General features: G+C 37.5%; 1 protein-coding gene across 1 annotated transcript; it reads left to right on the forward strand.

Moving 5' to 3' along the window:
• The first annotated feature begins 1,869 nt into the window (after window positions 1-1,869).
• LOC149298184 (CD40 ligand-like) lies at window positions 1,870-14,739 on the forward strand. Its single transcript, XM_089487654.1, has 5 exons — window positions 1,870-2,022; window positions 4,366-4,503; window positions 10,658-10,736; window positions 11,851-11,910; window positions 14,366-14,739. The coding sequence occupies exons 1-5, from the start codon at window positions 1,870-1,872 to the stop codon at window positions 14,737-14,739; spliced, it is 804 nt and encodes a 267-aa protein (XP_089343780.1).
• The last annotated feature ends 1,359 nt before the right edge of the window (window positions 14,740-16,098 follow it).

Genomic DNA, 16,098 nt, shown 5'->3' on the forward strand with positions numbered 1-16,098 from the left:
CATAATTCTGACCCTTTTTACCTTAATGAACTTTCTTTTTTCACATCTTTCTTTCTTTCTATTTCTTTTTCTTTCTTCTTTCTTCTCTTGTAGTCTTTTTGTAACATCACAAGCTGTGTGCTAGCCACCATCTGAAACCAGCCCTTAAAGTACAGTTAATTAATGTTAACATTACTTCACAAAACATGAAATAACTGAAGTATTAAATTAAAATAATTAGTAGAGCCCATAGCTTAAAGACAATAATGAAATGTTACAAATCCAATGAGACACAGAAGGAAAGGGAACAAATTAAAATATGTGATGTGAATTAAAATTTGATTCCTATATTGAAAAAGGTTCACAGAATTACTACCTTTTGTTTTGTGCCATGCATTAATTTAGGGAAAATCTTTGTTGAATTCCCTTTTTTAACAATGTTATAAGCTCACACTGAAAACAGCCAGTAACTGGCTAGGCAACAACTGCATTCAATGGTAAGCAGTAATAGGATTATATAATACTGGAAAGAGGTAGATAAGGGGATATCACCACCTTTTTAATGTATGCCATTTATGAAGGATTTACAGTCTTCTATTCTCTTGTTGTATTATGGGATGGAATTATGAAATAAATGCGAGTCTGATCACCTAGTTTAAACACAGTAAAGCCTGAGGGGTCTGTCCGTATTATTTGTTAAATGAATATTAGAGGGACAGTGACCACTAATCCCTGCAAGCAATTCACAAAGATGTATTTGTTAAGTTTTCAGCAGTTTTTCATCATATAGTGCCTTAGCTAAGGGGTGCTAGTACCACCCCCACAACTACTTTTACCTTTCAAGATCCCATTGCACAGTGCTGTGGAACATGATTTAGCTATATAACAATTAATAATAATAATTTATACAGGCAACCAAATGGGTAACCAAAAATGTGGGTCCCCCAGGTTCACCTTTCATTAGTGTATATTCACAAAAATAATTTGACTATGTATATGTTATCATTGTAGGGTGTTTCCATTGCTTCAGCAGCCACAAGTTATTTTCAATGAAGTGGCAAACTCCACTGTTACTAGCCTGCTAACCTAAGCCACTAGCACCACAGGTTCCACAAGACAGTTTATACAGAGAGACAGATTGTGGGTCTCTCATGTTCTATTAATTGACATTCATATAAGTAGTTAAATATAACAATCAACACATTTGCCTCCACCACCAGGTCCACTAAGACCAGGTCCAAGATGGTGCAGACACATAATCAATAGCAGTACAGCAAAACAAACAAGGAGATACTGTACCTAGCAATGGATTTACATCATGGATGTATTCCAGTGCTGATAAACACTTTTTATAAGAATTAATATGATATTTGCTCTACAAGGACTTCTAGTATCTTGTTTGGTTTAGCTGGTTAAGCTTGTACTATGTCAGTGCATCGTCTCACATCTTGGTAACCTTAGTGATAACAACAGAAAATGCTAAAAATAGAGATCAGACCATTGTAGAATGAGTGATGCCTGCATGGAACAGTCTTCCAGCGGAGGCATTAGTCATCAATATGTGACGTTAACAACGCAGACTCTTTAACTTCTCATTTAACTAAACTTATCCATTGTTACCGTAAATACAATACAACAGTTAACGTTAGTGGACAGTGGACCTCTGATGGCATGTTATGGTTAGAGACTTGTGCCATCATGGAATTTCTTGAAGTGCTTTGATTATGATGCACTATAGGTGACTTTAATACCCATCACATAAAAAGGAAATATTCCAGGAAGTGTAGGTAGGGAGAGGTCTTAACATCTGCGGTGTGTGAAAGTTTCATTAGTGTTAACGTTGCACACACAGCACAAGCCTACACGAGGACCTATCTGCGAAGTAATATAATGATCAACACTTATAATCAAACCCCAATGCCTCCAAAAGAATCTTCAACTTCAATGATGAAAATGTTCATGTGGATTTTCACTCTGTTTTTCATGGCCCAGATTATTGGGACCTGTTTTTTTGGCGTATACTTCTACAAGAGGCTAGATAAGGTAAGATATCATGTCATTAAACAATGTTTTGTTATATGCGCTGAAAATAAATTAGAGGTCTTTAGGATCTTAAAGACAGCAGCTTCATTTCTTTAAATGATCTTGTTTAATAAAAGTTTATAATAGACAGATTCCTTCAAGCCACTCAAGGATAATTGCCAAATATGACTGATTGCATTGAATTATGTTTTAAAACAAGAGATACTTTGAATTATTTTTTATTATTCTTCCATTATCTATTGGCTTTTTGTAAAGTTGGAAGTATTTGGAGTGAATACACTAATTTTGTGTAGTAAAGTGAAATATTTTTTTGATTAACATTGTGAGACTTAGTTTTCTTATCTCCTTTGGCCAACACAGAAGTTTATAAAACTTATAAAAGTCATCTTTACTGCGCTTAAAAACAATTAGATTGTAAGGAAAATACAACATTAATACTAGTGAGAAGACTACTATGCATATGAAGATTTTATCTCATTAAAATTGTATTAGTGAGAAATTTAGAGAAGAATTGTTTTTTTGTTCATTTGTTTTCTCTAAAGTTAGCTTTTTCCATAAATGTCAAATTATCCAAAAAAACCCCAACATTTTCACAGGTGAGACCGGACTCATGTTGCACCTAAAGCAGCTTTCATCCAAAGGCAAGCGGTGTAATGATATAAATAAATGATCTTTAAAATGGACTATAACTCTGAGAACCCATCCACTGAAGTTCACCGGAAATTTGTGTTCATTATTCACTGAGGATTATTTTCCCTAAACAGCACCCACAATTTTTCATTAATTTTCACCCCATCACTACACTCCTTCTCAGAAGCTTTACACCATAAACAATGATTACAGAATCTAAGCGGATACTTTATGCAAACAGTTAGAGACCATCTAATAGTTTGCTTTTGTCAACTTTAGCAATAAACCAGCTAATTAGGATGAAGCTCATTAAAAGTGTGTTGCTATTTTTGCCATAAAGAAAAAACGCAAGATATAGTAGCATATTTCACAAGCATATTTATCTATAATAGCAGTTTAATTAAAACTCTGAGATTGCAGCTGTCTCTCTGCTGGATTAATATCTGTTAACGTAAGTAAACAAATTAACATGAACCAGTTTCTTAATATGTGGTAAATCCACATTACTGAATTTGTACCTTGGTTAGAATTAATATCACTGCAACTATTTCTATATATCTTAATTAAAATTAACAAAATACAGTAATAAAGACAGATTATTCACTAAAGAAAGAATTGTCAGGAAAGTTTGCAGGAGATGTAGTTAGATTTTGCGAACTTCACTTTGCATCACAAAGGGCCAACCACAATGCGCTTCTGCTGCGTACAAACCATATATAAGTTTGTGTTATTTCTTAAAAGTCATATGGCATATATGGCATATGATAACATTTTTAAAAAATCCGAGCTTTATTTATCCAAATTATAAAATCATCAAAGATGCTCATGGGATTTATGATTTCTGTTGTCTTGGTTGATTTTATAGCTCGAATTAATTAATAAACTGTATTGGACCACAATGTGTAAATTCAGCTATTAGTGATTAAACTCTTGGTCCACTTGAGCTTTCTAGCTGCAACTCTCAGTGGTGTATAAGACTAAATGATGCATACGAGGCACAAGGAACTCACTTTATGTAAACCCAAAAGCCTGTTACAGTTGTCAATATAAGCGCTACTAAAACCAGCCTGAATGCAAGGCACACAACAACTCTGAATAGTTAGAATGTGATGATCTGTCTCATCTTGTACGCAAATGTGGCTTTATATACATTAAGAAAATAATTATATTTAAAAATGTTAGCATTTTTATTTTTGAGTGTGATACTGCCTGCCAAACTATTCAGCAGATAGAGAGGTAACAAAGCATGATCTTATTACTACAGCAACCAGGGCTGGACTGGCAATGATGAGGCAGCCCTGGCACTTTAAGGCCAGCAGCCGTGTGATGATGTAAGTGTGGCCGACGGCTGGATATGCGCATCACACGTTACGGTTTTGTGTTCATGTAGCCTTTGGCCCGGCACATCCAGCATTTTCCTGAAGATTCTATTTTCCTGAAGATGATGTCATTCCATTTGCTTCTATGGTGATAACATAACTCAGCTGTAAAAGCCACAGAGAGGGATACTGTTCTGCACTGACTGCCTGTTTATGAACTCACGAGTGGTTAATACATTTTCTAACATCAAAAAATGATAAATGGCACGGTGCACACAGTTATACTATTACGTATTATTTGCTTCAGGTTTTCAGGAAAAAATATATTTTTTATGCACCTGTAAACAAAAACTCCTTTTTTTTTAATTGTATCCTTTCCCTTTTGTTTTAAAAGATAGAAGAGGGAATAAATTTATATGAAGATTATGTTCTCATGAGAAGGATACAGAAATGCAAGAGAAGAGAAAACCCAGATCCAACATTGCTGGACTGCAAAAAGGTGGTAGCTAAATTTCAGGAACTGATATCTGAGGTATGAAAAGGAGCAAATTGCATATTGTGCTGGGTTTAAAGGGCATGTTATGCGTGGTTTATCTTTTTTCCGTTTGCAGAATTTACACATATGCACCTTTGGTATCTTAAAATGTAAGTTTAATAATTTCCACACTATTGAGACAATTTTCAACTCTACTTCCTTTAACCTTTTAGTTCCAGAGAGAGAACCGTGCGTTCCAACAGCTTCTCTCTGTTTTTTTGTTTTCTAAAGTCGCAGCTGCTATTTCATGGAATGTAATTCTCCTGCCGTAAGGCAGACTCCACTACCCTAAGCCAGGCAGATGTTAGCAGCCAGTTAGAAGATCCTTAAGCCTAGCGTAAATGTAGACGAGTTGAATTTGTTGATTTGAAAAGAGTACGAAAATGTGACGTTTTGGGCAATGTGATCAAAAAGGATACCCCAGAGTCACATGCGTTTCAATGACGAATAAGGCACTTCATAATTGCGTAATTATCTTTTGAAACATTAAAACGATGACAATGATCTTTAGGGGATGTTGCAGCTCCACAGCATGGTCCAGTGTTTGCCTCACTGATTGGTTGCTTCACGCAGCCAATTAGTTGTAGGAAAGTGTGCCTATTGGTTGCACCCTCACTGAGCCAACCCTGGAGCTGACCGGTATGCATTAACATATCAACATGGTGGGTCCCGTTAAGTAGATGCTATATTGTTTGGCGTTTTATAATGAATTAATGAGTTAAAGTGTTTTATATGTATTTATTTTATTAATTTGTTTCATTTTATCTGCTTTAGTTCATATCCCTGTTTTCTCTCTTCTGCTTACATTGCATACCGTGCTTTTGTGAACTCTGGTGAGATTTTCTGGAAAAAAAATATGGCTGCCTCTCGCAAAATAATGTTTCTCTAATTTAGAGACTGTGATATAACTTATATGTATATGTAGGCTTGGGCTGTTATAGGTGGAAATTATGCCCGTTGGAATATGGGTCCCCATTTCCTGCAAGTTAGGTGCCGTCGCGGGGGCTCCACCTGTTCCCCAGTACAATGTACTCTCAGCGCTCCAGATAGTGTAGAAAGCAGGTGTTTATTGCTACACAGATGGCGATGTTTCAAATCACCAGGAGACTAGTTTAAAATAATCACTGCAGCATGGCTTTTCACACGTTGCTTTATTGGTATTTGATATATGATAATATATTTTTGCGTTACATTTTTATTCACTATAAAATATCTTAGTGTGAGATGTACAATTGATATATGATTTTTGGCACATTATTGCTAATTATATAATGTATTATTATGAGATGCTGCTTGTATCCATAATTATAATTAATTGGTGGCATGACTCTATTCTTATAAGATGTCATGTATGTGTCTGCATATAAGAACATTTGCCTTTTTCACCTCTTCTTTGACTTGACAAAGGCTCCTGGTGAGTTGGAACATTGCCACCTGTGTTGCAATAAACACCTCCTTTGTACACTGTCTTGATTGCTGAGCGTTTGTTTCAATTTATTGATTTGTGTGCCCAAAAATTGTATAAATTGGAACTTATAGTTGCAGCTACGAAGAAGCAAATGACAAAGACTTTAAGCAGCTAAGCCTTGCCTGGTCCAGGCTTCATGGAAGTATTGTTAGGTGGTAGGCAGTAGAGAGACAGGGATGTTGCAACAAATACGGTTTGCTTTACTATTTTTTTAAAATATGTGGCCCTTAGTACCCCCTTTAAGCAAATGTACTGTCTAGAGATTCACAAACATCCCTCAAAGTTGCCATTATTTAAGAATTGTTCCCATCAGCAGGATCAAAGCTCATAGTGTCACTTGTGGGTTTAACAGTTTGTGTAAATTGTATAGTGTAGCCAGAGTTACAATAAGAGACAAAAATCCATATAAGGCAAAGAATTAATAAAAAAAAAAAAGAGAGAATTAAATATAGAAATAAAAATGTCTCAAAATGATGGGGTGTAAAAGCCATAGAGGGGGTTGGGGATACAAATAACAAGCCCTAAGAACTACTGTTGGAGGTAGGCAGCAAGTGGCGATTTCCTTCATCTGTAACTATGAAGTTCTCTGTGCCCAACAAAACCTCTCAATGAACTAAAACATACCGAGATTACTTAAGGTGGGCGTAACTGACAGCAACAATAAAACGCCCCCATCTTTTATTTCCAATGTATAGATTCTATGTGGGTGTAACACACTAAAAATATGTCATGTGAGCCTACACAGAGTATGGTCAAAATGCAAAAGCCTAATTGAGAGCAGATTCCACTCACTGAGCTATGAAAACGCATGACCACCTTGCCTTATGAAGGATCTGGTTCTGAATGTTTTCATCACATTATGAATCACGTCACACAGATGGACTTCGCACTAGGCATAAAATGTTTGTTGTATTTGCTGAATCTACTTCAAAATTAGAGTATTAGTTAATATAGCGTTATCAAATCAATCGAACATTAGAGATTGTCGGTTGTTCCCGGTACATTAGCAGTATCTTAGGTAAAGAGGCATACGGAGTCTTTACCTTCCTACTGATTCTTCTTTGTGTGTTCTCTTGAGTGACTCAGATTTTGATTTCAGTGGACAGTATAATAATCCTGTGACTTTAGTAGTAGTGCTTTCCAACTACACACATATGGAAAACTCTTAATTAAAACTGCTGGAGGCATATAGGTTAATGCATTTGGGTGCCTCATCTCAACACAACCTCCACTTAATGCCCTGGTATAGAGGTGCCTTTGATGGTTTAGATGTGCCTCTTTCAAGAGACATATTTTACAATGCAGGGTATTAATGATTAAGACCTTTCGGGCAACCCATTTAGAGATCGTAACATATATGACAACATGCATTAGGACAAGTGAAAGAGAAAAGCTGAGTAAAGTGTGAGATATTTTCATAATATTTTACTAGTTTATCCTCTGGGAACGTAGCCATTGGGAATGTGTCGCTGGCTCTTTCTTGCTCATGAAGTACTGCAAAGTAGTATGAGTTTGCTCCTCTATTACATTCCATCATTTAACTCTCTAGGCTTTTCACATTTTTTGTGTCTTTTGAAAAGGCCAAGAAGTGTTTCAGTACTTTGCTTCAGAATCATGCTACTAAAATGACATCATATGTTACTAACATTCATTAGCCTTTCCTTAACTCTTTGGTATAATACAAATACACTCGGGGACAATCTCATCCCAAAAAGAGCTTGTGTTATATTAAAGTACTAAAACAAACCTCTCTTGAGACCAGCTATGTCATTTTGTAGTCTGAGTAGTGTACCATAGCTGAAATCCCTGCTGGAATATAAGTACCTTAAATCATGACAAGTAATAATGTTCATTAATGTATGTTCTATGTTACTAGAACCATTAGAACTATTTTATTATTGAGGAATCACTACAGTAGATTTTTTGTATCTACTAATGGAGGTTTTTTAATTCAAGAGTTTCAGAATGAGCCCATGTAGAAAATTCTCCAGTATGCTAAGTGTCTCTGGGTTTTGCAACCAGAAATTGGCATCTGTGGGTTTGATTTAAGGCTATCTGGGGCTAGCCCTGCCCTGGTGTGTGGCTACCCACACCTTCACATGTGGCTCCTAAAACCAATCCCCTAGAAGATGGAGAACTCTTGGTAGTTTCCAGGTATGAAAATGTGGTTAAAGCACCTTAGCCAAGGGTGAATGGGTGCTTCTAGTGTAACAAATACCTAAGTGCACAAAGAATATATTTACTAGACCCCGGTGTCCATTTTTGTATTATTGTTTGTAATAAGTACGTCCAACACGTTTCACAGTGTTCTCCTGTTTCTCCTACAGAAAAAGATAAATGCTGGCTTACATTTTTCCTCAAGTATTCATATTTTAGTTATAATAACCAATGATTAGATGTCTAAATGAAAGAGTGTAGGATGGATTCTTCGATATTCGGATGGGGGGATCCATGTCATATAATGTAACTTTAGAAACCACAGTTCTAAACCAGACTATTGAATTTTGTTTTTAACTATTACTGAATTTTACCTGTATATGCAAATTAGATTTATTCAACATGCCCAATAATTAGAGATTTTTCTTGAAATTGGTAATTTTAAGGGAAATTAGAAAGTATATACACATAAAGTAAAAATAACTTATAAAATGAAAAAAAGGTTCTAAAAGAAAGAAATGGCAAGTATGGGATGTTTTAGTTTTCCTGAAACAGGCTAGTTTTAATACATTTGTACCCAAGAAATTCTAGAAACCTCTGTAACTGATTTTTTTCTGAGCTGTTTGAACAAACTAGAAAAGATGTGGGATATACAGAAGTTATGTGACAGAGACTCATACCCGACTGGGTAGCTCCCGTCGTAGAGATATTACTTTGTCGCTGAAAACTCAATTGCTCAGGGGATTAACCCTTTGTAATCAGCCAAGGATTAGTCGAAATTTAGCGTAGAGTGCAAACAGTACATAATAAGATAAAGAATATAATCGGGCAGGTTCCCAGCACAACATGGGGAAAAACAGACGATTTTGTCACAATTTAACTTTAACATTACTTTTCGCAGATGTAAGTGTATAATTTATACATTTTTCAATGCCTTTAGGACAATGGCCTTAGATAACCGTTGTTACAAACCTGATTGCTGATTCTGTGATAGAATCTCTTCAGGTTTGTGATTAACACTGGAAAACTTTTTCTTTTGAAAATCTGGAACATTCCATGAAACACAAAAAAAAAATATCAACCTTATTAGGAAAGAATCAAACCAGTGCATTTGACAGAAAAAGCCTCTCAGGTGGAAGTTCCGACTCCAACAGATTTTAACTTTCATCTCGAGCGTAACGTTGTCATAAAAGGACAAAGCTTCAAAAATAAAAGACAAGAAAGAAAGAAAGTGGAAAAAAAGCTGAAACACATTTTTTTGTCGCACTTTCCTCGGATGTAAAAATAGTTTAAGAAATAAACCTGCAGAAGTTATCATTCTTAGATGTTAGATAAATGAAACATGACATAATTGTGCTTGTAATCCTTTATAGATCATAGAAGTTTAAAATGAGAAAAAAATATCGTTTTATAATAAAAATACTAGAAAACATAGCAAATACGACTACATTTTTTTTTTTTTTGGAAAACATGGGCGTGTGGCACTTTGGGGGCATGTTTATTACAGGAAAGTATGTTAGTATGAGCAAGGCCACCATCAGAAATCGTAGGGCCTACAAGCCTACAAGCCTAATCTACTAGACACACACTTTGATTCCTAATGATATCGCCTGTTGGAAACAGTAGAATGGCTGAGCCTTAATCACACAGTCAGACAATCTGACTAGGGAAAGGAGGGAACCTCAGAAATGAGAAACTTGGAAACTTATAAAGTATGTCCTTCTTGAACTCTCCAGAGTAAAAACAGACAAAACCATGAGACTTGATGGGATACCCAACGTTATTAAAAGAAATGTCCTGGCAAAACCTTGGGCAGAGTTTTTTAACCGGGTACTATTATTAGGAGTACTTCCAGAAGACCGGAAGTTGGTATTTGTAGTACCACTTACAAAAAAGCTAACAGGGAAGACTTAGTCAACTACAGACCATTAAGTCTTACATCAGTAGTTAGGAAATTAACGGAAACCATGGTAAATTAAAATACTGGTAAATATTTTCATAGTGTTTTTAATTTGTTTGACAGGGTAACTAAAATAATAGGAGCAGTCTATGATAGTGATAAATGGCATGTTGGATTCAAATCGTCAGGAAAGACTAAGGGATCTTAATATGTTTAGCTTGGAGAAAAGAGAGAGGGGAGATGTGATGGAAACATTTAAATATTTAAAGGGATTTAACAGGAGGGAGGTTTACTTCAGATGACAACAAAATGCCATAGTCTAAAACTGGAGGGTCTGGGTCTTAGATGTAATGTAGGAAGTTATACTTTACCAAGAGGGTGGCAGATAAATGGAACAGTCTCCCATCGGAAGTGGTAGAGGTTAATACAGCGAGAGAATCTAAACATGCATGAGATAGACATAAAGTTATTCTGAATCTAAGGCAAGAACAAGGACTGATTAAGGTCTGAGCTCCACATCAGTCAATCAATTTTAATCTATTATATACGGCATTTCATTTTATGCCCAAGGAGAAACATATTTTCCTGTTCATTAATTCAGATATTTTTTTTTTTTTTTGGTTTAGGTCACAGAAACTAACATACCTGGAAAAATGACATTAACAGCTCAACAAGTTGGAGAAAAGTCTAGCCAAGATATTATTGGTATGTAAAACAGAACCTTTAAATAAAAACATGAAAAAGCTGGTTTCCTTTCAAGAGGTGCACAGAAGTTGGATGGAATGCAATGTAATAGGTTCTAACTACCATTTTGTTCTAACATCCTGTTTGTTGCAGCAAAACACAAATCACCAAGTTCAAAGTAGGTGGAAAGCCTAGCAGACTGTAAGGATTAAGCTATAAAAAGCAAAGTGTGTTTTGCGAATAGTGCAAGTGCCGCTGAAACTTAACTACAGGAAACCGTGGTGCAGATTTGCAACCTTCTAAACTTGATGAAGGGTAAAAGTTATTTTAAATAGCATCCTGTCTATTAAAATATAGTACAGCATACAACGCTGCCGCACAGTCATTTAAAGTGACACATCTTATTAAAAACATGTTAGTTATGCATGAACTTATGAATGTGCCTGTACATGCTGCTTCTCAGGTTCCACTTACTTCCCACCCACTCAAGTCTTAGCGGGGATAACCCCACTTCTATGTTCAGGTAGCCCCGCTCTAGAAGAGGGTGGCAATTACTATATCGCTTCTCGCACTGATCCAATGAAAGGCTTAAACCCCTTGTAGAAGCGTGCAGGTTTTACTCAGAAAAGAAAATAAAACTTCATAACTCTGTGGGCAGTTAGAATAATCTTAAAATTCACAGAGTTTAAATTACGATGTTTACTCAACTACCTTTTTTAACTAAACCCAATCCAGTGTATTTTTGAAAGCCTCCATGGTGCTTCACCACCTCCGTTTGTAGAGCGTTGTATGATCACTATATTGTTTGTGGTGTGAACGTGCATTACATTATCAGACTTGATTTCACTTCAGCTTTTTATGAAACCCCCCAAATACCAGGGCTGATTATCAGCAGTTTCCAGCCGAATTGATAGCCCGGTTCCATTTAGGAACATCTTGGAGAAGGCTGAGCTTGAAAGACATCAGCTTGAGGTTTACTTCTGCTCTGAAGCATGCATTAGACCTCATGGCGTATGAGCCATCGGTGGCCGAACCCAGTGACTGCCAAACATCTTTTATCCATTCCATTGCTAGTACACTATAATGTATGCTGTGTATATAAAATGCTAACCATTCATTATTTTGTTGTTTACAGAGACAGAGAAGGTCTCGGTTGCTATACACCTCGTGGGAGAAAGAAGCAACAATACAGAAGGTATACATGATATTTTATTGATGAAGAACTATGGGGTATCTTGTATATTAATGAAAAATTAAGTAAGCAGGATAGTCATCTTTCTCATCAGTCTCAACTTATTGTTGGGTTTAAGACATTCAGGAGTCTATGGACAAAAAAACCCCCAAGAATTGTACAGTTAGCATTGTTTGTGAAAATGAAATCAACAACTTGAGTTACTGGTAATTAAGAAGCTTGCTCTGTTTCCTGAGATGATGGCATGATACCGACTTCCTACCTCAGATCAGACATTTTGTGTGGTTTGTTGAGTAAACATTTTTTTGTGTACGGGAATCCTGCGGTTATGAATATTTCAGTGACATTTGAGGACTGTGAAAATTCTAATATAATATTTCTAACAAGAAAGTTTAATATGTGATGTGTAGTTCAGGTCCCTATGAGATATAATCAGTATTGGCAGAGAATACACGGATTACAGCTTAAAACGTAGAAAGTTAAAATAATACTATAAAAAAAGATATTATTTAACTATTTAAAACCGCTCCTTAGATTTGAGTTTATTATTATTATTATTATCTTTTATTTATATAGCGCCAACAATTTACGCAGCGCTTAATACAATACATAAGTTCAAGGGATATGACAAGACGAGAATTGACAGACTAAGACAAACCGATACATTAGGTGGAGAGAGCCCTGCTCGCAAGCTTACAATCTAGAGGGAAATGGGTGACAAACTAAGGCACAGAGAAAGGGTGAGAGGTAGTGCGGGGGGTATCAGTGACGGGTGAGAGGTAGTGTGGGGGGTATAAGGCACAGAGAAAGGGTGAGAGGTAGTGCGGGGTTATCAGTGACGGGTGAGAGGTAGTGTGGGGGTATAAGGCACAGAGAAAGGGTGAGAGGTAGTGTGGTGGTTGTCTCAATGACAAGGAAGTTTTAGCAGCTAAGGTGGAATGCTTCTCTGAAGAAGTGGGTTTTGGGATTTTTGTTGACTGTTGGGAGGGAGGGTGAAAGCTGAAAGTTCAGTAGAAGTAGATTCCAGAGATATGGGGCAGCTTGAGTGAAATCTTGTAGACGGGAAAAGGAAGAGGTGATAAGTGAGGAGGAGAGCCTTTGTTAGGAAACAGTTAAGGACTGGAGGGAGTTTATGGTTGGAGATGATGGGAATAAAATTGGTTAGGTTGACCATGTTGGTTAAGTTTGGTGGTTGCGAGTGATAGGAATAGGGAGGAATATGTGGGGGACAGAAGTAGCAGAGCAGAGGTACTGGGATAGCTGTGATGGCAGAGGGATGGAGAGGGATGGTATTTGGAATGGTTTAATGGGGAGAAGTGGGTACTAAAGGGATCCAAAGAGTTGGTGCCCTCTACTGGCATGTTTAAATAGATCTGGTAATTAACTGTCTATATATTAGGACAACACGGGGCGGGTGGGAGAGCAAAAATTCAGTTGTTGTGGGGAAGATGGAGGAGTATGGGCATTCCTAGGCTATCAAGCACAGATAGACAGAAAAGGGTATAGAAACAGGAAAATTATAATAACAATACAGAAAACAAATAACAGATAATTATGGAGATCTCTTGGTCCAGTCTGTATACCTTTTAGCAAAGTATGGAGGTTTGCTTAGGCTTCAGTTGTTGTGGGGAAGACGGAGGAGTGTATTGCAGGCTTTGAGGGCTTTTAGCAAAGTATGGAGGTTTGCTTAGGCTTCAGTTGTTGTGGGGAAAACGGAGGAGTGTATTGCAGGCTTTGAGGGCTTTCAGCAAAGTATGGAGGTTTGCTTAGGCTTCAGTTGTTGTGGGGAAGACGGAGGAGTGTATTGCAGGCTTTGAGGGCTTTCAGCAAAGTATGGAGGTTTGCTTAGGCTTCAGTTGTTGTGGGAAAGATGGAGGAGTGCATTGCAGGCTTTGAGGGCTTTCAGCAAAGTATGGAGGTTTGCTTAGGCTTCAGTTGTTGTGGGGAAGATGGAGGAGTGTATTGCAGGCTTTGAGGGCTTTCAGCAAAGTATGGAGGTTTGCTTAGGCTTCAGTTGTTGTGGGGAAGATGGAGGAGTGTATTGCAGGCTTTGAGGGCTTTCAGCAAAGTATGGAGGTTTGCTTAGGCTTCAGTTGTTGTGGGGAAGATGGAGGAGTGTATTGCAGGCTTTGAGGGCTTTTAGCAAAGTATGGAGGTTTGCTTAGGCTTCAGTTGTTGTGGGGAAGATGGAGGAGTGTATTGCAGGCTTTGAGGGCTTTTAGCAAAGTATGGAGGTTTGCTTAGGCTTCAGTTGTTGTTATTGTTATTCTTTAATCTCAAATCACCTTGTTGTCCATATGGACATAAATACAAATGGTAATTTAAGAAGCCCTACAATGGGGAGCCTAATCACCCCTATGGCCATAAACCAGTATATTCCACAGAGTAATGGGATTTTTTTCCATATATACACTTATTCTAATGGAAAAATGATGTCATTTCTTATTTGTTTTCACAGTTCTACAATGGATGTCGAAGGGATATGCAACGATGCGCCAACAGATAGCCTATTCCAATGGCAAATTAAAAGTGGAAATACCTGGGGTTTATTATGTGTATTCACAAGTCAGTTTTTGTGTGAATACAAAACGGTCGTCTCGAGCTCCGTTCCTGCAATACATTTATTTACACAGACAACATGAAATGGACAAGTTACTGCTCAAAGGAGCAAAGGCAGTAACTTCTCAGACGGGAGACTGCTCTCTGCATTCACTTCAACAGGGAGCTGTGTTTACTCTCAAGCAAAACGATCAACTCTTCGTCAATGTGACAGATTCATCTTACATCAATTACAGCCCCGGCCTCACATATTTTGGCATGTTTAAGCTCTGAAGAACCGCCAGGAACAGTAAGACTAACTGAATAGAAACTCTAGTTTCTTTCATTATTTAAACAAATCATCCTCCCCGTACGTAATTCTCATTTACTCGAAAAAAATACATTTTTAAGGGTTGATTCATAAAAAAACATATAGAAAGAGTATATTCGTTTTCTTTTTTTTTTTTTTTTTTTAAGGTTTGGTCACATAATTGCTCCATTTAATGAATTCCTATTATTGACTTGTACTTTTATATCAGCAATCATACTTGATTGGCACTAAACAATTAATGTTTTAATAGCACTATAACATTTCTTCTATGTTAATCTTAAGTCTGTGGGTTCCCCCAAAGTAAGCATGTATTGGAATTTGTTGGGTTTACACGTTGCTCCGAGCTGACAGCAGAATGATATAATGTACAGCTTGTCCTTATTAATTTCATTGGGCTTCCTGTAAATGAAATGGTTCATGCAAGACAGATCCAAGTAGTAAGTTACTATAACATGCAAGAATTGCATTAGATTCCGTGCAAGATGGACTCCAATATGCATGGAAAAAAACTTGAGGATTGGGGATGCGATAAATGAATTAACAAAACACATTGTGTTGTTTTAACCCTTTGAATACTGGAGAAACATTTACTAAAAGGAGAGTTGGGGTTTAAGCTCTCTCGTGCCACTGTTCATTATCAAGGGCCTATACTGGCTGGTTTCTGAGCTGAACCAGTATAATGCTTGGTGTGTGAGGAGACACAATTAAGTTATACATTATACAGGGCCAGTCTGGCTCTTCCTGCAGTAGAAGCTCCCTGGGCTGGTTTGGCTCTTCATAACCGTACCTGGGAACCTCCCCCATCTGGATCTCTTCCGAGACAGCGGCTTAGCGTGGGCGAGTCTAGTCCCAGATAGCCTAGAGTTGTAAGGCAGGGTAAACCTCAGCAAACTCTCCTGTCCCAATAATAAGAGGACCCCGATCAGTAGAAGTGGAGGAAATGTTTTCCCCATAAATATTAAAGGACTATGTATCTGCCCGGAGTTTATTAGGCCAGCTGGGTCCAATGCGAACCTCCTTCCAGGGAGTACCTACAGCCATCACCCAGAGATCTCCCTCTGTGGGGAGTGGCTTCACAAGGAGGTGGGGCTAGCCATATATGTGGCCACAGCTGGCCATGCAAAAGGAATAGTTAGCCATGAGATTGCCTAGCCATGGACAGAGGCGGGGTTAGCCCCTGGGAGCATGCAATTGGTTGACAGTGGGAGGGGAATTGGGTGGGGTATGGGTGTGGCTAAATGCCACTCCCCTGCCTGCTTAAAGAGGAGAGTGACCCAGAGACACAAACATATAAACATAGTTGCACTAGTTGCCAATTCTCT

This window comes from Sceloporus occidentalis, unplaced genomic scaffold (genome assembly GCF_023333645.1).
Source record: "Sceloporus occidentalis isolate IW3139 unplaced genomic scaffold, rSceOcc1.0.p SCAF_34, whole genome shotgun sequence".
Taxonomy (NCBI): Eukaryota; Metazoa; Chordata; class Lepidosauria; order Squamata; family Phrynosomatidae; genus Sceloporus; species Sceloporus occidentalis.

Excerpts from the sequence above, each read along its gene's own strand:
- LOC149298184 (XM_089487654.1), top strand. The coding sequence starts at position 1,870 with ATGATCAACACTTATAATCAAACCCCAATGCCTCCAAAAGAATCTTCA. Across the intron at positions 2,023-4,365 it reads TCTACAAGAGGCTAGATAAG|ATAGAAGAGGGAATAAATTT; the intron begins GTAAGATATCAT and ends TTGTTTTAAAAG. Across the intron at positions 10,737-11,850 it reads GTCTAGCCAAGATATTATTG|AGACAGAGAAGGTCTCGGTT; the intron begins GTATGTAAAACA and ends TGTTGTTTACAG.